At 40.2% G+C, this 23,509-nt stretch overlaps 1 protein-coding gene across 1 annotated transcript in view; it reads right to left on the reverse strand.

Annotated features, from left to right (window-relative positions):
* Positions 1-23,509, reverse strand: part of LOC136296044 (cadherin-8-like) — a 138,070-nt gene that overhangs the window by 78,832 nt on the left and 35,729 nt on the right. Inside the window, exons 2-3 of the mRNA XM_066194857.1 lie at positions 18,604-18,898; positions 2,060-2,179 (exon numbers count right to left, since the gene is read on the reverse strand). Of these exons, the coding sequence (XP_066050954.1) occupies positions 2,060-2,179; positions 18,604-18,898 (415 nt within the window). The remainder of the gene's footprint in view (positions 1-2,059; positions 2,180-18,603; positions 18,899-23,509) is intronic.

A 23,509-nucleotide genomic window follows, 5' to 3' on the forward strand; every position in this document is an offset into this window, starting at 1 on the left:
GGTCTGTTCAGAGTTATATCTCCACTTGATTGTGACAAACAAGCCACAGGAACTAAGGGCCTTCACTAATAAACACTCTCTTAACACACTTATTTTTGGAACAAGCTGCTCTTTTTCCATTGTACTGTGCTAGAATTTTTCTCTGTAAAACTCTTATTTTACATGCAGTGTAAAAATAAAAGGTTGAATCACATTCCAGAGGTCCCTTTCACATTTAGGATAGCTGTCCTTCAACCAGAAAAACCCACTTGGGACTAATCCATTAATATTTATTGATGCACACTATTTACATAAAGTCCCGTAAAGTTAGGGCATTTCTAGGAAGGGGAAATAATTTTTCCATGGAATTTAATCAGAAAGATTCAAGAAATTCCAGCTTTTAAAAGATTACAGGAATACTGTGTTTAATGTTGGTGAGAAAACTTAGTTCACTTAATCTACCAAAACCATCCTTTAATAATTTCTCCGAGCATTAATTTTATAGTTTTGTTACCCTACACAAGGACAAGATTTTTTACTCCTGTTTTATTGCTTTATAGCTGTATAAATTCAGTGGATATTTGTATGTTTTAAAAAGAGTTTTAGTTTTCTTCTCCTTATGAGATCACAGCTGCTTCACTCACAGTGATTTAAAAGAATTTCTAGTAACAGGTGACAGAATATTAGAAATATTATCAAATCACCTTAAAACTTGCTTTTTAGACATAACTAAATAAATTTCCTGTATGGACAACCTATGCAGAGAAAACAAGAGGGAATGGATTTATTGGCACTTGTTTCATTTGACTTTCAAGACTAGAAAACCACAGAGAAATAAAGTCACCCTAAATGCATGCTAATAAAACTTCACACCAACACCCATGACTGATGCTCTTTCTCTCCCCAAATTGATCCAACCAATCAAGAAAGAAAAAGAATTATTAGTGGAAACACAAAATATATTCACTGAAATTCCCAAGCTGTTGCAGCAGCCCTCTTGTTAGAAGGCAGAAATGAGCCAAGACACAGACTTCTTGTTCATCACAGCATGAAGAGGGTCCTGGTTTATTCCTCTTTACAGCTCAGCCATCCTGACTCCAACCACTCACTGTCTCTGGCTGCAGCGAGCTCCTGCTGGAGGTTTCCTTTGCAGCCTCTGATTGCCAGATATTTCCTGGTAAACTCTGACTGTAGGTATTGGTGTGCAGACTCTGACTGCAGGCTTTACCGGGCTAGACTGTGTCTGCAGTTCCAACAACAGGCTCTGACTGCAGACCCAGACTGACCTCACAGCAGGGATTCTCTGTCCCCAGGATCCTTCTTCTCCATGATTTCCTGCTCATGATGATTCCCCCTCACCAGCTAACCCACTCTCTTTTATCACACTTATCTTTATTGGCTATGACTGTCACTCATCAGGGGCGAGGCTGTATTGGGTAATTAACACAGCTGCTACTTATCAGGGACGAGGTCACCTGTATTTCCTTCTCCTATACCAAGCTAAACTGTACACTAGCTGAGAATGCTATAGGCTCCTGCTGAACATTACATTATGCTCATCAAACCCCACAGGTCAAGTCCTGCATTCCCTGTCCAGTTTTGTCACACAGCTCCTCCCCTGCCTTCAGCTGCTCCAGTAACTTCTGTAACATTGCCATGACCATCACCCCCATTACCATTAATCCCTATTTTTCCTGTGTTTTTCCCTGAGATCAGATTCTGAGGAACATGAGTGAGACCCAAGTTATACCTGGGTGATGAGATGCACAGGAGGCAGGGGATGGTCACCTCTGGAAATATAACCAGATAATTTTTCCAGGTTGGAAAAAGCCTCTAAGACATCGAGCCCAAGCATTCCCCAGCACTGCCAAGCCCACCTTGTCCATGGCCCCAAGTGCCACATCCACACAGCTTTAAACCCCTGCAGGGATGGGGACTCCCCACCACTTCTCTGGGCAGCTGTGCCAGCCCTGGACAACCCATTCCATGAAGAAATTTTTCCCAATCCCCAATCTAAGCCTCCCCTGTAGCAACCTGAGGTGATTTCCTAAGCCAGGGGTTGCTATTCAGAGTCACCTACCTGTATGGGGCTCAATAGAAAAGTAAGGCTGTCCTTCCAGAATGCTATAAACCAGCTTGGCACTATTTCCATACACTGGATCATCTGCATCTGTAGCTGTTACTTTAGTAACAAAGGTGCCTAAATGGAAAGAATACACACAATTAATGTTTACACTCACTAGAAATTTGCATATCTTATTCAAAAACTAATTTGAAACAAAAATTCATTTCCTTGTGAGCTGTAGAACAATAATAAAAGAAGGAAAAATATCAGTAACAAGTTAAAATATTACTTGTGGAACAGAAAATATTTTCCTTCACGCTGGCATGTGCCAGCAGCCTGAATTTCTGGGTAAAATAAAAGCCCTTTTAGTATCTGTATTATCTAAAGTTTCTTTGTAGAATGCATTTAAAGCTACCCAATAGATCTGTGTAAACTTCAGCATTTGCAAAGGAATCATATCAAAGGATACAAAACACAAGGTTAATAATACAGTATAATATGTTGCATTTAAGACTTGCAAATTCACATTTGAAAGAACTTTGCCAAGTTACAGAGACCAGATAGAAAAACAATAATAAAAAGGGTTCTTTTTCCTTCCCTTGGCTTGCAGCCATGATAATGATTTGATGTGGCCACAGTGACAGAGTTGGGACAACAACGATTGTCTCTGAAATGAGTCTCTGCCACTCAGGGGGCCATTGTTCAGCCAGAGTTATAAATTCCACACTCTGAAAAAAATAAATAGGAAAAAAAAATGAAATTACCCTTTCTATTTCTTAGGCAACATAGCACTTTCCACTTCTGTAAGAAGCAAAATAGAATGAAATTCAGTTGGCTGCATTAAGGTTGCTGCAGAGAGGTTTTTTTGGCTGACATAAAAGTATGATGGCATTAATTAGGCTGACAATAAAGACAATATATACAGAGGGAAAGAAAGCAAGAGAAGGGGAAAAGTTAAGGGCTGAATTATGATCAGAAAGGAAAATAATTACAGCACCCTTTAAAAAATCCCCCTTTCTGGATATGCCAATAAAAATAGCCTCCTGTTCCTTCTCAGCCTTGGTGTGCTGTGAATCCTGATCCCATGGCCCTTCAGGACAGCAGAGCAAAGGGAAGGAGATCCCTTTGGCACAGCCTTGGTCCTTGCCCTGTGTTCCCTTTTTCTCTCTCCCTGCATGGCGGTTTTGTGTCTTACAGCACGTGGAAAGTATTTAGAGAAATGTCTGGATATCTAGATATATTTTGCATATGACCCAATAGCTGCCATTTCACTCTTTCCTAACTGGCCACTTCAAACACCAGGGCAAGATGTGGGGCCAGGGTTTGGGAGGATGGAGAACACCTCTCTTAGGGAGCACAAGTTCTGCAGGAACTGAAGTTGTGGCAGCTTTGCTGCGTGGAACTAATGGGATAGTTTCCAGTGAAGGGAATGTGGGTTGCAGAAATACATGTCTCTAGAGAAAAAATGCCTTGGGCTGGTACTGGACATTTATTTTTTATGTAAATTTACCCATTCATACAGGGGAGAATATCAGCAAAAGGAAGAAGAGAATAAGAGAATAACCCAAGGATCTCTCCTTGGTTCAGCAGGGGCCAGAGGAGTCCTGCAGCTGGTGCATATCCCATGGAAAAGGAATATTATGTCACATCTCACTCTGACAAATGTTTGCTGAACCTGTTCTATAAATATGCAAACTGTTCAGGTTTTGAACATTAACTGCATCCAATGCTGAAAGGTGATCTTATACCTAACCTTTAACAGAATAGTTTTTGACCTGTCACGGGGCCTGAGAAATGGAGTTTGTCCTCAGCTTGGTGGTTAGTTTGTAAGGAATTAGCATCAGAAATGCATTGTCTGCCTGGTAACAACAACCAGACAGTAACACACAACTCCGGAGAGCTCTGAGTGGAAATAGTGGAGGGGACAGGTGACACATGTGGTGCCCAGCCCTGTGGCAGGTTCAGCAGCCTCAGCCTGCAGGTGATACCCTAAATGCCCTCCCACAATATACAGAGGAAGAGGGAAGCAGCCCTGGGGCACATTCAGAGACGATGGCATGGGCTGCAGAAAACAGGCAACAACAACAAGGCAGTCTGTAGGATGCCTGAGTGTGGATGTTGCAGGAAGAGAGGGACAAAAGCCCCTTTGTGCCTTGCCCACAGGAGTCACAAGGATTGAGAAGCTGGAGCTAATGGGATTGTCTCACACACGGAAGTTCTGGTGGCTCACCTCTTGTACTCACACCCTTACCAGGGATCTGCTCTGCCGTTCCCACAGACAATCATCCCTCAGCTGAGCTGTACCTCCCCTCTCTGGAACTGAGATCCCAGCACATTCCAGTACACCCCAGCATATCCCAGCACATCCCCCAGCTCCCTGCAGCCCGTGGCCCAGGGTGACACCAGCCATGGATGCAGGCTCAGAGCTTCCCTTAGCTGGATCCAGGCTAAAGTAGCAGGTGATGTGCTCCTTTCTGTGGCTGCTATCATAAAACTTGTGGTTTGTAATATCCTAAGACAGAAGAGGATTGTGCAGAACGTCATACAATGGGACAGGGCTGGGAAAAAGATAAGGTTCATCACAAAGTGAAAATTTTAGAGTATTTTATCGAGACTGTTTCATTTTGTTTCCATTATATACTTTATACACAAAGGAAAATAAAAGAAATAAAACTGTTGACTTCTTGGAGATTGTGTTTGATTTTCTTTGCTGGCTCTCATTTCAAAGGCCTTCAGAAATAATTACATTGCTTGTTTAGAGAGATTTGATATATAATTTCTATTCTTATCATACTTCACTTGAGAATTCCTGAAGGCTTTCTATAGATATTTATTTCAAGATTCCCAGACTTGAATGGATATGCTGATTCTTTGATAAGCACATTCTTTATCCTAAGTGTTCATTAGATACTGAAGTTGAATACACCCTAATAAAAAGAGTTAATAGGTGTCTAACGTTGCTTCCAATCCTGATGCTCAGCTACAAATTTTACTAGTTTTCTTCTTGTGATATGAAATAATTCAATCACTTATTGAGACCCCAAGTTCAACTGAAGTTTATAAATGTATTAAAAATATGTGGGTAATATGTGTGTCAGTATTTGCAGTTAAAGTACACATAAGGCAGGGGGAAAGGCCTCACTTGAAGTGTGATTATAATGTCACCTAATCAAATTAGTTAAGGGAATGGACAACTGAAAATACTCTCCTGCCTCCTAGAAATCAGTTTCTTCCCCAGCCAGTTTCTCCCACTCAGCACTTCATTTCCTACCATCACACACATTTCTGAGGCCTGTCAAATCCACTAATTTGCTCCCAACAATCTTATTGATGAAAATTGTTTAGGGAAGATGTGAGCGATCATGAAACAGAAATTAAAGAAATTGCTTCCACTGTAGGAATTAGTTAAACTTTGGCATAGTTTAAATTTTATCACCTTTAATTTGAATTTTTTTTCTTTTTTTTGCTTTATGCCTTGAGTCAATTTTTCTGCAGGTGTGAAACATGCTACGTTGTGTTGTTCACATGGCAATAATCAGTGCATTTAGGAGCAAACCCTGTCCCTTCTGCAGCTGCAGGTGATGCTGCTAAGTCAATGCTGCCCTGGTTCCCCTGCAATGTGCTGAGAGCTCACATGGAGCAGCCAATTCCACTCCCAGAGGTGATGGAAGCTGGGCACCAAAAGATTTGGAGAACTGAGAGATTCCTGATGGTGAAAAACAATGCAGAAAAAAAGGAACTCACAGCCACCACGGCTGTTTTTAGCCAACCTCCACAGCAGAGCTCTGCAAGCTTTGGATTATCAATATTTAAGCAGGATTTTACTCCATTACTGACACTGCAGTTATGAACTACATGTACATAAATATTTTTTACAAGCAAGATGCGCTTAAAGTTTTAAAGATAAAAATTTTGCATTGAAAAAGCTGTAAGAATGCGGGGAAGGGCATTTATTAAGTAAATGCTCTTGGAAAAACAACATTCTGGATTCTGCTCAGCAAATAAACTGCTAAGGTTTCTGTTTGTGTTTAATTTTGACTGCATTTGGCTTGTGTTTGTTTCTTTGTCAATGCTACAAGAACTCATTTATCCAGGGACTATAAATTTGAAATGGTGCCATTTTTATAAGTAAGCCAGTATTGTAGCCCAAGTCACTGTTGTCCTAATTACAATAATATTGCAGTTTTATATAATCTGGCCCAACAACATAATCACTGTTTCTTTTTTCTTTATGTACCTAATGTTGCCTTATGTAAACCAAACACATTATTTTTCAAAAGATGAAGCAAATTTTAAGATGTCCTGTTAAGAAACTTTGTGGTTTTTTTCCTCAGGTACACTTTAGCAATGCTAATGACCCTTAAGTATGGATTTAGCCACCATAAATATAGACTGCACAGAGATTCAACAGATTTTAATTAATGAACACTTCTAATGTGCTTTAACCATTAGCCGTTGCTGATTGTTTTACTCTGTCAGTGTCAGATTGTTTTACTCTGTCTTTACAACAGGCCAGCAATCAGAGACACAATTAACAACAGGACTATTTTTATATGGCTAGGTGAGAGAGCCTGTGTTTGCTGGCAAACTAAGATTAAAAACCATCATAAAAAATAAGATGTGTGTGCTCAGCTAGCGCTTTTCTGTTGTTTTGGCTGTGTTTTTACGTGCAAGTCAGGGTACAGATTCTGCACATTAGTCAGAAAGAAAAATGCATATGTTGCCACAGGGTGTAGGAAAGGAAATTCTTTTGGTGTGGCAGTGAAATGTGCGTACTGGGAAAAAAAAAAATCCAAAAAAATCAAATTTGAATGTTCTAGAGGAGGTAATGCATAGTTGGTGCCAAGAATTTACATGAATCCATATTCAGTGAACAACCATTTTGTTGAAAGATTGTAATGGCTGGTAAAAATAAATAACCTGACCATAATGAAACCTGGAGGGACCATGTTTTCTCATCTTCCCAGGGACTGCTGGGGATTTTGATGATTTTTTTTTTTCTTTTTCTTTTCTGATACCCTTTTTGGTCTCACTCTTTCTCACCTAATCTTCCCAAATCTTGGCAGGTTGAAATCCATTTCGTTCCGAAGATCTGATTGCCAACCTGATGGGGTATTAGGAGAGTATTTGCATGACAAAGCCTCACCATTATTTACCAACTCTTTTGTTTCCCTAAGAGGATCCTGTGCTTCAAAACCTTCAGCTGGTTTTGGAGTTGGGCTGATGGAAGCCCTGCAGCCAGGGGTGGTCACACAAAGCATTGTTTGTACCCAGCAGGTCAGATAAGCATTCTTCCCAAAATGAAGCCTTTTCTTCACTGTCCTTCTTTGCTATAATCTCACAGGTAGCATGACAGTTGTTGTCATGGTAACAATTTTTTATTGAATAAAACTGCAATAATCTCATAAAAACCTGCATAACTTCTTGACATGTAAATTATTACTGCCTCAAAGCTGAAGGAACTTATTCTTATTTGGTTTTCATTGTTGCTCATTTTTTTAAATGCAAAAACATAGTTTTAAGCCTTATCATCCTGCATTATTGCATGAGACCATTTCTAAACACAACATCTATGAATTAGAGGTTTCACTAACCAAATAAACAAAATGTATATAAAATAGAAATCTGTTTAAAGCACTACAGAACTTGTTAACATATGCAAATTACCCACATAAAATATCATTGCATATCTTGGTGTTCACGCAGATATATGAATACATACACATATAAATTGTGGGAATGTTGCATAAGTGTTTAAGGGTTCTTTTGTAGACCATATGTTATTATTTCAGCCCTGCCTTCTGCACCTGTATTTGAATGTGCTTTTATTATTATTAACAGCTACTTCATTGCCAGTGTTCCAGGAGTCCAATGTGTGCATCAGATCTCAGTGCAGGAAGATTCTCTCTTCAGAGACCCCAAGGGCCAAGTACCAGGGAAGACAAACACAGACAGAAGACAGACAAGGAGGTTGTTGGACTCGATGATCCCTGAGGCTCCTTTCCAACCCAGGAATTTCATGATTTCCTGATACTGTGAGGAGGGGATGTAAATCCTCCTGGGAAGCAACACTGCCAGCACAGGGCTGTGCTGCTGCCTGACCTACAGGACCCACAGGACCCCAGAACCACAGCAAATGTCAAGGACTGCTTTGGGAACAGATGACAGAGGACTGGGGTGAGTTTTCAGATCTTTCCACAGGCAGAGGAAAGCATGTAAAATATAAAAATTAGTCTGCTTTTTAAGTGCCCAGTGGACCCTCAATGAACGAAAAATGAATGAGGCAATAGATGGCACCCTAAGCAGAGGAAAAGGAACTGGGCCAGGACAGTTCACTGAGGGAAAAATGGGCAACTTGTGCTTGCCGTGCTGGAGAAACAGGAAGGCCAGCATGCATTCTGCTGTTTCCATGGCAGAATCCAAAATGCAATCATTTCTAGGGGCAGAAATGAGAAAGAAAATTTGTGTATGTTACAGATGTAATACTGGTATGTTGGTAATGAGAACCACATAAATACACTGATACAAGACTTCTCTTTATCTTCTGCAAAGAGAAAAACAACAACAAAAGCATCCTTGCAATGAGAAATTGTACAAGAAGGAATAGCTTCCCAAGGGAAATAACAGAATCCTCCTCAGTGAAGAGTTCACTCTCTTTGCACAGGATGCTGGAATAATGTATTCCAAGGGAAAACCCTAGAAAGACAGGAAGATTAACTAATAGGGTAATTTGTCTTTCCCAGCTGTAATTTATTTGACTCTAAGTAGTGAAATACTGTGATGCTGTCATGATCTTGTTTATGATGATTAAGGTAAGGAAGAAGGAAAAGAGGGTTATTCATACAACTCAGTTTTAGGCTCAACTGGCTAAATCAGATATCTAGCTGCACCAGCTGCCTGCTTTACCTGAGGGAGGAAGACAGAATCATCCTCTCCTGGAATGCTCCTTTTTTGGCTGACTGGAGAAGAACAGAAATGAAATTGGCCACCTAATGTCAATGCCTAAATGCCCATCCTGTGACTCCTCTCTTCTGTGGATGTACCCAAAACAGGCCACTTCAGTCTCTAATTCCAGCCCTCCAGGAACTGCAAGCATGTAAAGCTGACATTCCACCAACACAGGACAAGGAGAACCTTGCAAGAATTTTGAGTTTGTTTACATTAAATTCTATCACAGAACCATTAATGTTGGAGAAACCCTCCCAGGCCGTGGAGTCCCAGCTGTGCCCCATCCCCACCTTGTCCCCAGCCCAGAGCACTCAGTGCCACCTCCAGCCCTTCCTGGGACACCTCCAGGGATGGGCACTCCAAACCTCCCTGGGCAGCCCCTGCCAAGGCCTGAGCACTCTTTCCATGCAGAAATTCCTGCCGCTGTCCAAGCTGAGCCTGCCCTGGGGCATTTTAAGGCCATTTTCTCTTGGATAAATCTCTGTCTAAACACCTGTGTGCACTTATATACTCATACAGACACCTGTAAACACTTTCTGAAATAAGCTGCAACTGATACAGTTCCTATTTTGTTTATAATATTAAACATCAGTGACAAAACATTACTTCCTTGTTTTGCCACTTTGTTTTATGTAGGTAGTTGAAGGTAATCTCACTGAAATGCACAAAGAGAGATTTTTCAGTATTTTACAGACCTATAGGAAATGGCAGATGCTGCCCTAAAGAATTGGTAATCTAGACCAAAGGTTTTAGCACCTAAAAATCTGGCTCAATGAAAGAATATGAAGGGATCTAACAGGTTGGTCTATAATAAATTATGTAGTACCATGCAGGAACATGCAAGAAGCTGTTTCTTGGTTCCAACAGAAAAGAATCCTTTCATACCTCTGATACACTAAGTGATGTTTAGCTCCACAAGCAGAAGAGGTATCCAGACTGTTTCTCCCAAATGTAACATATTTCTCAATGCCATTTCTGGAGTGGATACTTTAGGCAGTTAATGAAACTTTTAAAGAATATTAATGTCATGCAGCACATGTTTGAGTCCAATCTCTGCACAAACGCACGACCTAATGCATGTAACACCACCACGTTTGTGCAGATTGCTCATGTGCCGTTTTTTAAGGACTTTTTATCATGTGAGGGAAATGGGAAAAACATATTGTATGCAAATGTGTGACTGCAGAAGTATGAAAGGAGCTGGCTCTGCCTGGAGAAAAAGGCTGTCTGAACATGTAGGGAAGGGAGCGAGCTGGCAGCCCCGCACCTCGCAGCTGTATAATGAGGGCTGGAGGAAGCGTGGCTGGGAAATCTAATCAACTGCATATTTTACCGTCTCTTGTCTGCATAAACTAATTGTTTTGGAACTCTTGATGCTGCCTCTTTAACATAACGTTTTGGAATCAGAAATACTTCACAGCAGAAATACATATTCAGATTTAGGGATATGGATTCCTCCCCGGCAATTATCCTGGCTGATGTTCCCCAGGTTTACCTGTGTGGATCGAACAAGAAGGGACCTTCTGCCTTTTCAGCTTTAAGGCTGGCAGTTCTTTCTTGCTACAACTTATGAGATGGTGCCATTAGAGAGCCTGCAGGTATTCCTTTGCAAATTCCCCTGGGTGGCTGTTTGTTAGGATTAGTACACGGTTTGAAACATCACAGGCAACAGCAGAAGGGTAAAATGTACTTTATGTTTGGCTTAAAGAATTATGTTTTCCTTTCATGCTATTTTTTTTTATTCTCCCTTTAGATATCACCCTCGCTATAGAATATTAATTGATATTTGTGAGAGAAGTGGGAAATAGCTCCTCTTCTGTTCAGGACTTTTTGAAAGACTGCTTGTCTCTAATCAATTGACTATTTCATCAGCATTCATTCTGCGAGGTCCCCAGGCAAAGGCAGTAAAATTGGATGATCACTGTACACTGTATTACCAAGCAGGAAAAAAAGGTACTGTAAGTCTTGTTGATTCCAATGGAAGTTTCAGGTTATGCTCAGGTGTATTGTAAAAAAATGGAAACAAATAATAAAGCAGCCTAGGCTGTTTACTGCAGAAATTCTTTCATTTATGACTTTGTGTGGTGAGAACAGAAAGTGGCTGATACCATCTCACAACTTTGATGCTCTGCTAGCTTTGTTCGGGAGAGTGAAGCCAGGAGTGCCAGCAACTGTAACCCAGGGTGCAGAAACAGGGTCTGAAATATTGTCCCCCCCAGGCCACTGCAGGGCCAGCAAATGGCAGCAGAGCCCTCCTGGGCCCCAGGGAAGGGGCACAGCTGAATCAGCTGCCCAGCAGCTCCCAGGGATGACTCCCGAGGAAGCCGTGTTGACAGCAGCTCCACAGGCAGTTGTGAGTTGTTTTCATGGGAAAACAGGAAGAGCTGCAGATTAAGCATTTAATCAAAGAGGTGTCAGCTCAGGGCAGCGTGGTGAATGACCAGTGCCAGAGAAAAAAAATGGATTATGAATTGCATCTCCTTTTGCCAAATATCAAGTGTGTCCATCGGAGAGATGCCTAACACAGGCCACGTAATGAAGAATTTGAGGAGTGTTGGTTCCTGATGTTCTAAAGCCAAATCTTTGTGCTAGCAGAGGAATAAAAAATTACAGTAATCAAAGTTTCTGTGAAAATATTACCACACTGAACTTAATCTTCTGACCTATAACTTTCTCCCTTGTCTACATTTTTTTGTGATTGAAAAAGGTGAGATTATGCTCCAGACCAGTTCTGTGGCATTCCACAGAGCATCAGTCTGGCAGGAACCTGTGCTGCTCTACTTCCTCCCATCCCTCTGTTTTCTACTTAGGCATCATCCCCTGGCCAGCAAACAGGCTCATGTCACCAGCCAAGCTGCTTAGAAAAATGAGATAACACAACTTCAAAGCCTGCAAAACCAAACCATACCACTCTTTGAAACACCTTTTTTTTTTCCTTCAGAATTTTACATTTGAGGAAATTGTGAGAAATCCATGCTGAGAATAGATTTAAACTTGTAACCGGAGGAGAATGCATCAGACACCTGAGTCAGAGACTTATTTTCACACAGTCACAGAACACAAACACGATGACGCATTCCATATGTACAAATGGAAGCGACCACAAAGGATTTCAGAAACAGAATATCTGCAACAAGATGTTTGTGACTAAGGAGGCAAGAGGAAAAACCACATAGGACATTCACCTAAGACTGCCAAAATTTCCTCTGCTCTGCCATCACATGATCAACATGTGACAGCTCTGTCTGTCCTTATCCCAAAACAGGAACATCATGGAAAGATGAATTTCTCTATTTGGAAGAACTCCATAACTCCATTTTTTCTATTTGGAAGAACTTTGTCTTCAGTTCTGATGGCAGCAGATTTTTCCTGCAGAGTTTGTCTTCACTCTGTGTCATCTGCACAACTTTCCTTCGTGCCAAGGGGAATGCATGTGTGTAAAAAACAGAAAAATTGTGACAAATTGCTGCCAGTGAATGGAGAGGGAGAAAGGCAATGTTTGTCCAAGAATCCAGCACACATCAATAGCTCCACACCTTGCACAGGTAAGCCCTTGCTTCTAAGGACCAGACAGCGCTTTCAGAACCTCAACACTCAAGTACTTCCTGCCATTGGCACAAACTGCTTGGAGCAATCCTATTGATTTGGGTGATTCTGTATTGTCGATTAACTGGTTGAAGACAGTAGGACAATATAGAGGGGGGTAACAAAAGGATCAGCCTATAAATCCCTAAGAATATTAATTTCATCATGGTCCTCAAGCTCATAATGACCATGTAAGAACAGTACAGAAAAATAATGACATTTCTGACCAGAGCTCGTGAGAAATGAAAAGCACAAGAATAGCAGCACGTGCTCAGAGCTGTGTTTTCTCAAGGCTCAACAGCCAGTCAGGTTAAGGAACAGACAGACAGCCCCAGCGTTGAATGTCCTGAGCCCTTCCTGAAGGTTGTTTGTGACCATTTTAAACACACACACACTCACCAAAGAAATATCACATAAAACTCCTTGGTACAGCAGCTACTACATGTGATTATGCACAAGAGGAACAAGTGGAGGAACAAGACAACAGGAACATACACTCTTTTTTTTTAACAGCTGTTACACTGTTGCCATATTTTAAAACATCTGCTGGTTATTCCCTTAGCTTTTGCACTGCCTTCGCATTTACCCTTTGGGCTAATTTGTACTTGACCCCAGTGCTCCAGTCCCTTTTTTCCACAATTTTGTGACAAACTATCATTGATTTAACAGTCATGCTCTGTGCCTTAAAAAATCAATGATAAAAACCCCAGTAAGACAGTGAGGTTGATCTTGGCAACATTTCAGGTCAGGTTTTTATCACAACTTTCTGATTTGTCAAGTTATTTTATCACTATTCATGTCAGACATTGCATGTTGATGTCATATGGATCAGATTTTGTCCTTTTGCAAACAATTTGTAAGTCAAAGAGAATTAAGCAAAGCTGCACTATGTACAGTGTGGTCCTAATACACCTGGCTGGACTAAAGAACTCTGCTCTGCTTTTAGGAAAAAGAAAAAAAAAAGAAAAAGATGACAGAATTTCTTATCTGCAGTGGTGTAATCAAGGGCAAACCTTGATTCAAGGGAAAACATTCCTAAGTAGATGTGCTTGTGCCAAAACTGAAAATTGATATTCTGACTCAACAGAAATCCTAAACCTTTTCCAGTAAAGACCTTTCATGCAAGCATTTAAGGACAAAAAATGTTATTATTCTAAGCTTTTTCATATGGTTACTATTTTCAAGTGGCAAAGGCAAAAGCATTTCTAGAGCAATGCCAGACTGAATTCCACTGCGTGTACTTTATTTTTTTTTTTATGACTGTGAGGAGAAGCCTTAATATTTGGAGATTACTGAAGTTTGTCTGTTTACCTTAATTCAGGCAAACTATGAGTGAGTTCTCTTCCCTTATGGCTTTTGTTCTTTTTCCATCTGTGTCCTTTTTTATTTCACCAACACGTTTGTCACTCTGCTTCAGTCGTCTCCTGTCTTTCAACATGACACTCGCTGTCTAAACACTCCTGGCTCCGCTGAGAGCAAAATCAAGAGATTTCACTCCTCACTTCTCTCCTGAAAAAAGGGATCCTAAAACTCTGCTGTCAGGAGACAATATCCACTTTGGCTCCCATTACCACCTCTGCACGTGTTTTGGGGAATTTGTGGATTGGTTTGTAGATGAGAAGGTAACACAGAAACAGAACATACTCAAGGGAGAGTGTGGGGGTTTTTTTCTTCTTTTCTTTTTTTTTTTCTTTTCTTTTTTCTTTAAATAAGCTACAGAACTGGTTCCAATTACCCTTATGGATCTTCTAAGCTCGCTCATTCATTTACATAATATTCTATCTTCATTGCAGGCATAGATACAGGGCTCATAGACAAATGGGGAGGGAAAAAAATAGAGTCTTGGGGTTCTTACTCCCAGAAGCACAGATAATTTTTTCAAGGTTTTAACTGAGTTTCTACCCCAGTGTGCCCTTTTACATTTAAAAGTGATTAAACAAGATTTACAGAAAAATTAAATTATTTCCTTTTTTTAATACTTGCCATAACGAAGTAATTCCACAGATTTAACTTTTTGATCTTTAATTCTTTAAGAAAAATTAATATCATAATTAAAAGATTAAAGTGCACAGTTTCAGCAAAGAACATATTCTCCATACACACTGTCAGCTTTCACAAGCAAATTCATTTTTGGAGGTGGGGAGCAAGGCTTACTATGGTAGATTATGTGGGAATTACAGCAAAACAATCAGTTGATTTACAAAACCTTTTTTTTTTCTTTTTTTCTTTTTTTTTTTTTTTCTGGAATGTGCTAGTCTCTTTGCTCAGAGAGAGAAAGGAATGATTTCAGAATAACTCTGAGCACAGTGACGCGGCCGGCAGCAAGCGCGTGTGTGGGAGCGTGTTCTGAGGAGACAGCTGAGAAGTGAGCAGCACTCCTCCCAGAGAGAGCTCCGGGTAATACTGATCCTCTCTGCACCAGGCACTGGGAGGAGAGCCATGCAAATCCTTTTGTTTCAGCAGGGGAGCAGGATACTCCAGAGAAGCACAGAATAAAACCCAAGCAGGGAACGCCGTGGCCGTGTGCGGCTCTCCGGACGCCGGCACACAAAACAGAGCCCCACATGGGCTGGCAAACACTGCAGGTAGGGACACAATCCCAGAACCGGGGTGGAAGGGACCCTAAAGATCATCCATGGGCCATGGGCAGGGACACCTCCCACTGTCCCAGGCTGCTCCAAGCCCCAATGTCCAACCTGGCCTTGGGCACTGCCACAGCTTCTCTGGGCACCCTGTGCCAGGGCCTGCCCACCCTCCCAGGGAACAATTCCTTCCTCATCTTTAATCTGAACCTGGTCTCTGTCAGTCTGAAACCAGTTTTCACATCTCCAAAGTGTTTCATTCCAGTTCCAGAGAGTCAAAATAACACCTCTTCTAGTCAGGAGCATAAGACCAGGTCTAAGGTACCTTTTAGAAAAACTGCATCGTGTTAGAACCTTAGAACAATGAAAGGTTAAAGCCTTCATCTGTATTTCATGCATTGCCTTCCCCTGAGGCCCAAAAATAAAATGCCTTGTACTGCATCCTCATTACATAAGCACTATATATAGAGAGCATATGAGCTTCTGTTTCAGAGCAGAAAATTGATATAAGCATTTTGAGGAAAGAAAAGGTTCATAGAACTTTGTTTTATCCTGAGTAAGAACACTGCCTAGTGATGCCTGTGTTGTACAAAAGTCAAGGCTGAAATTGGCAGTGGGTGGAGATCTCTTTAAGGGAATTAAGTAAGTGGATAATGGAAGTGAAATACACTTAGTGGGGGGAAAATAAAAAAAAAAATCCTTGAACTCCGAAAGGAGATCATTTTCTTATAAACATTACAGAAGAGTTAATGTAATTTTAAGAGAACTAAAAAATAACTTCAAAAAGCTTGAAATAATTTACAGAGAATAATATCCTTAATCTCTTGATATTGCTACCTGTGGGTCAAGAGAGGAAAACAGAAGGAAACAGTAACAGCAACATTAACAAAGGGTAAAACTCTCATCTTCCACTTTCCAGCCTTGACATTTGATTCCATCAGAGATTAAAACACAGACTCCACTGCCTGAACTTCAGAGGCTTTATGCTCATTCAGGTCCCATGTAATGCAATCAGGAACATTCTTTGAGTTTCAAAGCAACAGCAGAGAAAAAGATTTTGTTTCTCAACAAAAGAGCAAGAGTTCATATTGGTGCTTCTGTAGAGCAGCAGCCTGGAAACCTGCAGAAACGTCCTGCAAGACACATGGAAGGGCCAGGGAACCTAATGGACAAACGTGTAAAACTCTCAGAATTATAGTAATAAACCTCAGACCTGCCAGATGAGCTAGTGCAAATCTCTGTCATATGGGTTGTTTCAGTAATGGTAACAACCATTTTTTTGTTGTTAGAAAACAGTTGCTTTTGGCCAAAACTCTTTCATGCAGCCTAACAAACCATAAGAATGCGGAACTTTGTCATTTCAGAGGCGGTTCAGTGCCTCTCTTTTCCCCAACATGCTTGGGGAACAGGTGAAACATTTTCCCATGGAGGGGGCCTCTTTCACCCTTCCCTGAACCACATCCAGCCATTGGTCATTTCTGCTACAATCCTCTATAATAAAGTTTTCCTAGATGAAGTTTTAACTTATAATTCATCTTTCATTACCTTTCTTCACATTTTCCCCTCCTCTTTCACTCTTTCTCCATTTTTACTTTACCTTTCTGTCACTAATATTTTGTCTTTTATTCTCTTATTCCTCTACAGTCATTACATTTACCATCTTTTAAACCTCATGGTAATAATAGCCTAGATTTTTATTCATCTCCTGATAATTTTCCTCTCAAAGTTTTCAGTTTTGTTTTGTTTTGTTTGTTTGTTTCTTTTTTTCTCCTCTTCTTTACAGCGAATACTGCTTGGATAGGGGCCATTTCTTTGTCATAGATTATAAATATGCACAGATATAATTTATTTTTTTTAATAGGCTTTGTGATCAGAAACCATCTTTTCTTTTCTTGCATATATCTTTCTCTTTTTTCTCCTAGAATACTACATAAATCCCATTTACATAAGGACTGACAGCATTCAATTTCCCTTCCTCCTTCTCCCACGCTGTTTTGTTTTGGTTTGGTTTTTTTAGTCTCATTTTATTTAATTAAGTCATATGCTCACCTAGAGTTTGGCTGAAATATCTTCTGAAAGCAGGTCCATATTATGTTTGTGTGGCTGTATAATTAAAATAACGTCTAAAAGCCATGGTTTAGTAAAAGAACTGAAATGCAGGCTCAAAAATTTACCTATCATTTTTGGCACAAGCAATTCAGCACAATGAAGATATGAAAATCTATTGGAGAAGAGCTGATTTAGAAGATGAAGCCTCAGGTACGACCATGCAGTCAGCACATCACACTTGTATTTGACAATGACTCGGTGTAACTCTATGCTGTGAGTGAGAGGATGCTTCTGGCTCCTCACATTCCTCCTCTTTTTAGCTAAAGAAGAGAGTGGTGTTTTTGAAACTTGGTGATAGGATGGTGCTTTATTTCACAAAGTGCCTTGGCACTCCTTCAATTACCTTGCTTTGACAGATGTAGACAAATCACTGAAAAGCACATTATCCTCAACCTAACACTAAAATGCATTAGAATTTCCCCTGCATTTCATGGCCGGATTTTTATGCCTTTACTTATGTTGAATTCTTATATTGCCCTGAAATGGATTCTCTTGGTTTGGTGGGTTTGCTTCCCTTTGGCTTCCATGGTAGCTGAGGATGAGCTGCCCTCGATGAGTGTCATGGAGAGTGTCAATATCTGCCTCTGTGAGGACTGTGTTCACTTGCAAACACAGGGACAAACTATAGAAAAGATTCTAACATATTAATCCGTGAGAAAATAGATTCACACTAATCTGACAAAATGAATAAATATAAGTAAAATATATTAAGAAGATTATGTACTTCTCTTTTCTCTCTTCTGCTTTCACACAGTTAATTTCCCTTTTCACCATCTTTTTCCACAGCTTTCTCTGCTTTTCCCTGCCATCATCCATGCAAATCCTGTGGCTAATTGGTTAAGTCCACTCTACAGCCTAACCATCAATTCCCAGACACAGCATCTTTCCTTTCAATGTTTTTGCCTGATTACAGTTGCACTTAGAGGAAAACAAATAAGTATGTATCAATGCCCTGTAAGTGTAGGAAAACAACAAACAGATAATTAAACATCAACAAAATATCAATAGGATTAGAGCGTCATGCTGGAGCAAATCTTGATAAATCCTTCTCAATAACAATACTCTAACTGCAGTGTCAGAAGGGAAATATAAATTTAGCCCATTAAAGTGCTGTTGGACAAAGACACATTAATACAGCTGTTAGTCATTTCCTCACTACTGAGGGACTCGACTATTGTGCTGCAGATGAAAGCTTCGGCCAAGAAAAGATTTGAAAATATGCAAATGAATGCTAACAACATAATAAATACCTTATTATTCATCACCAACTCAACAGCCTCCCGGCAGGGCCAAAGCTGTGAGCAAGGAGAGGCTGGGCCGCTCAGACATACGTACCCACAACAGACATTTCTGGCACCGTGGCGTGGTAGGGACCCTCTACAAACTCAGGAGCGTTGTCATTGATGTCCTGAACCTTAATGATGAATTCTGAAGGGGGCTCCAGGGGCTGGTTTGTGTCCCTGTCCACGGCCTGGGCTGTGAGAGTGTACTCAGCCTTCTCCTCCCTGTCCAGCCTCTTCATGGCGTGGATGTCTCCAGTCTTGTCATTGATCACAAAGATGGTTCCAGCTCCATCTCCGGACAGAATGTACTTGATTTTGCTGCTGCCAGGGTCCAGGTCTGTGTGCAGCTAAAAGGGGATAAAAGAAAACAAACAAACAAACAAAGCAAAAAAAAAAAAAAAAAAAAAAAGGCGTTTTAGAGACAAAAAAAATGTGACAGACAGAATTTTGTTTTGGTTTTTTTTTTCTTTTTTGCTTTGGTCTAACTATACATTTTGTCAGCTGTTCCTTTGTGCTTCAATCCCAGCACCAGTGATCCACAGCTCAGCTTGAATACACATGGAGAGCAGGGATTTGTATGCATACTAATCAAAAATGGATGCAATCATAGGCATAATTAGGCTTTCTATTTAAAAAGCAGCTGTTATATATATTTTAAATTCCCATTTTAAAATGTAAATGCCTTCAGAACCATTATCAGCCCAAACGAGCAAGTACAAAATGTCCTTAACCTATTAGATCAAAGGGTGAGGGAAGGGTTAACCATAACATATGTTTTAATCTAACTTCTTATTTTTAGTTATTACTGTCAGCTTATTTCCAGGTGACTGGAAATGGTTGAACACTGGCATCTATGGAATCCTGTCACAGACAGCAGTCACAGAAATTAAGAACTGTATCACAACTCAGATCTTTGCAGAACTTAAAAGGTTCTAAGATCTTTATTCTAAAAGTATATGCCCCATAGAAGAACCCTTGCACACATCTTCCCATTCTCCTCAAAGCTCCAGAGGGGAAAAAAATTGTATAAAATTTGTATTTGGCTTTTCAAAAAACAAGAGAGGATTATAATAAACTGAAGCAGTGTGAGAAACATCTTCTTTCTTTTGAATTTTTTTATTAATTAAAAACCTGGGGACAAAGGACTTCCACTGATTTTTTGCAGGCTCAGAGCCAAATACTGAATATCAGACTATCTCCAATAATTTTTAGGTTGTGAGAGGGAGAGTGTGAATTGGTTGGATCACATGTATCACTGTCAATACTTTTAAAAATACAGGATAATAACTTGAATACACAATAATAGGGGTTTAAATTCTGTTTACTGTTAGGTCTAACACACTCAATGTGATCAATATGAAGTGAATAACATCATTAAAAATGTAACTTGCATCTATTATTATTTATCTCTGCCTCGCAAAAGACAGTCTGAAGGAAATACGTACAACTTGCTTAGGTTGCAACATGAGTTACAACCAGCACTAAAGACTTTTTCCTGTTAGCTCATTTTGTGCAGACAGCTCAACAGAAGTTGTTGCTGGTTATGCATTTTACTCTCAATTGATAGCAGGGGTTGCCAGGGCCAGGCAGCAGCATCGTTTAATATAAAAGCTTGCATTAGGATATTAAAATAGGTGTGGAAAAAAGCCTTGTAACACCAGCTACGGCCAAACCACAGGGAGATTTTTGTGTCACAAGTGGGTCTGCAGGTCGTCCTGTCCAGAATTGCTCACAAACAGTTGTATCTACAACTCATCTGTCCAGGAATTCAGCTGTTCAAGAGCTCAGAAAACTCAAAGCTCTGTTTGTTGCAATGAGCAGAGTGGACAGCAGCAGCCAGGGCTGATTTCCCCGTTGATCTGGTTTGTCACAGACACAAAATCCTGGCCACCAGCACATTCCCTGCTCTGCAATAATGGCAGAACTCCCACGAACCACACGAGGTGTGAACTCACCCTCTCTGTTTTGCTGGGCAGCATTTTGTTACGCCACCATTGTTTTAACAACTTTTTCAAAGCACTTTAGCTGTGAATATGTATGACTCAATCCAGTTCACTCTTCCTACCCAGCCCACAGGAATGTACACAGAGATGTCAAGCGACAGCTGAGTCCCTGTTCCAAAAGTTCAATCTGGTTTTCTTTTTGCACCTGCCATCAGCTCCTGCTCGAGAACAATCAGCCTCATTTACTGAGCTGCTGCCCTCTCCTCTTGGTTGGTGTCAGTTTGGTCTGCTCAGAAAGTTAACACAACTCCTCTTGCCTTTAAGATTATTGTCCTTATGACCCTCATTTTCAGGGCCCCAGAGCCTGTAAAGATCAATCCAGAATCTGTGTTTTAAACAGATTGTTTATAATTTAAGCATCTGTTTGCTCCCTGAATAAAATCTATATGGCATTAACATTGCATATGAAGGTTTTGGCAGCATATTGAGAGCTGAGTTAGAGTGATGTAATATCACAGCATTGTCTGGACACCCACAGCTCAGCAGAGGAACTGGGAACATCTCAGCTCACCCAGCCACACAACAAAAAGCTGTAATCTGAACTTTGAAGAATAAACCAGATATCCCACCCAGACATTTGAGAAGGCTCAAATGTTCTCGAATTTGCTATTTGCTAATAAGTAAGAGAGGCTGTCTGTGTAATCTCAGGTTTTACCCATAATATCCAACAGCAGTTACGGTTCATAAATCTCTTCTGGTAGATATTAATGCAGAGCTACAAAAGCTTTGCAGTTCTACTGAGATACCAACAGTTAAAATGATGAAAATATCTATGATTACCATTAATTGTTTTCTCTAATAAGTTAAATTCCATTGTATCAAAAGTAAGAATTGCTATTTGCTCAAATATTGCTATTTGAAACACTGTAAAATGAAGGGCTAAACACTAAACAAGGTACAAGAGTTAGGAGCATTTTATAATATTAAAGTTGAAACTAAGTCTGACAAGTGGAAGATCGGATTTTTACCCAAAGATTTATAGCGGCAATTTTTTTTCTTTTTTTTTTTTTAGTTCTTTAATAAATAAACAAGACCCAATTGTGGCATTGACTTCAATCTATGGGGAGTATCCAAACTGACATAAATAATTAAAATAATTTTTCTATGTTTTGAAGTCCTCTAGTCTCTGATATCAAAATGTTATAACAAATTACCTATGGAAGAGCCACTTCTTCAAAATCATTTTATTGTTTAGATTTTAAGATTAAGTCATCATTACCTATTACAAAGGTATACTCCAGATTGAAGTCTTAAGTCAGATAGCACAGCATTTTTCCCAAGTAATATTTCCTCTCTTCCACCAGACATGAATGATAATTTACTGCAAGAGTCAAGCTTCAGCAGGCTGTGTTCATGTGAAGGGTGAAGATCATTAAATGCGTAATTATATAGGATCTAGGTGAATGTTAGAAGGGCATAATGAATATGAGAAATGAATAGTGCTTTCTGCTCAAAAAGCCTCACAAATGTAAATATGAAACTGCTTTCCACATCTGCAGCTTTATTTGCTACACCTATGCTTGATAGCTGACCTTTTTCAGGACAACATCCAGATGCAACAAGAATTTCTGTTTAAAACAGAAAATGTCTGTATCTGTCCCACTGCTTGAGAGCACCCCAGAACAAACAGACAAACACATTTACTGGAGAACTTCAGCATGTTCAGAGAGAGGCAAAATCACTTCCATTATGTAAGATTCACTTCATCAGACTTCAAAGGAAGTGAAATCTTCTTCCTCCATCACTGCCCTGCCCGTGGGACTGTAAATCCAAACATCTCTCTCTCTTGAAGCACCAGATGCAAGTCCATCACCCAATTCATGCCTGGATTAATGAGACAGGAGTGACTTTGGGCCATCTCTGAGTTTTAATGGTGATGCAGATGCCCTGTATTAATACCTTACTAATAGCTCCCCTGTAGCCTCAGCACGGCTCTTTTTTTTTCCAAAAAAATTAACTTCATTCCAAATGAACCCTCATACTAATTTCCAGTCTTTATTAATTCCTTTGCTGTTCTATCTGATAATACTGATGGTAATCAATGAAGCCAGGACTGACAGGAACAGCACACACAGGGTGCTGCCATAAAATTAACATTATTTTCACTAACGACCAATGCATATCTAAAAGTATTGCCAACACACTCTCCAAGGGTATAAAATACATTTATAGTCTTTCATGTATACATATATTGCAAACATGTATAATTAAAATCCATGCCAGAGAAACTGCAGAGATGAAACTTATTCTACGAGCCTCTATATTCTGCAGATGCAAAAGTGCTATTCTGCAGTCAAGCACAACTCCAGGAGTGTGGGACTGTTATTAAATTTTCCTACTCCATAACTCTTTGTTCAGCATATTTTAAACAAGGTTTTCTTAGCAAGTACTTGGCTCCAAACTGCATTTGCAGCCAGGGATTTAATGTATGGACAAAGGCTGGGAGGGGGGTTGTTGAAGCTCCTTTGCAATTCTGAGCAGATTTATGAGTGTCCTCTGCAGATGGGAGCTGTCTCACCTGCTCTCACTCAGCTACCTGGCAAACCCAAGGCAGTCAAAACAACAGGTTGCTCAGCACAAAGAATTCCATGTGTTCACCATCAGGAGAGTGCATAATGCACTTGGGGCTGGGCCATGCCCAGATGAGCAGAAAGCTGTTGGTTTTCCTCTGCAGGAGGATTGGGCACTTCTAGCCCTCTCTGGTGTGTGGTGCTGCCGCACAACTTCATACACAACAGCCCATAATAGACCCCTCATCAGTGAGAGGATCTGTAATCCCAATTTCCTTGTATCAGTAAAAAAAAAGCATAAATATAGAGACAATTCATGTGGGGAAGGGAGGTGGGAGAGGTGGAATCGACACATTATGAAAATGCTCCTGGACATTTTTAATTAAGGCAAGAGAAGGCGGTATTATGTAGTCAAGTTTTTATTTGAGTTTGTTAGAAAGTAATT

This window comes from Chamaea fasciata, unplaced genomic scaffold (assembly GCF_029207755.1).
Source record: "Chamaea fasciata isolate MVZ Bird 193981 ecotype frontalis unplaced genomic scaffold, bChaFas1.0.hap1 SCAF_12, whole genome shotgun sequence".
In the NCBI taxonomy this organism is placed as follows: Eukaryota; Metazoa; Chordata; class Aves; order Passeriformes; family Sylviidae; genus Chamaea; species Chamaea fasciata.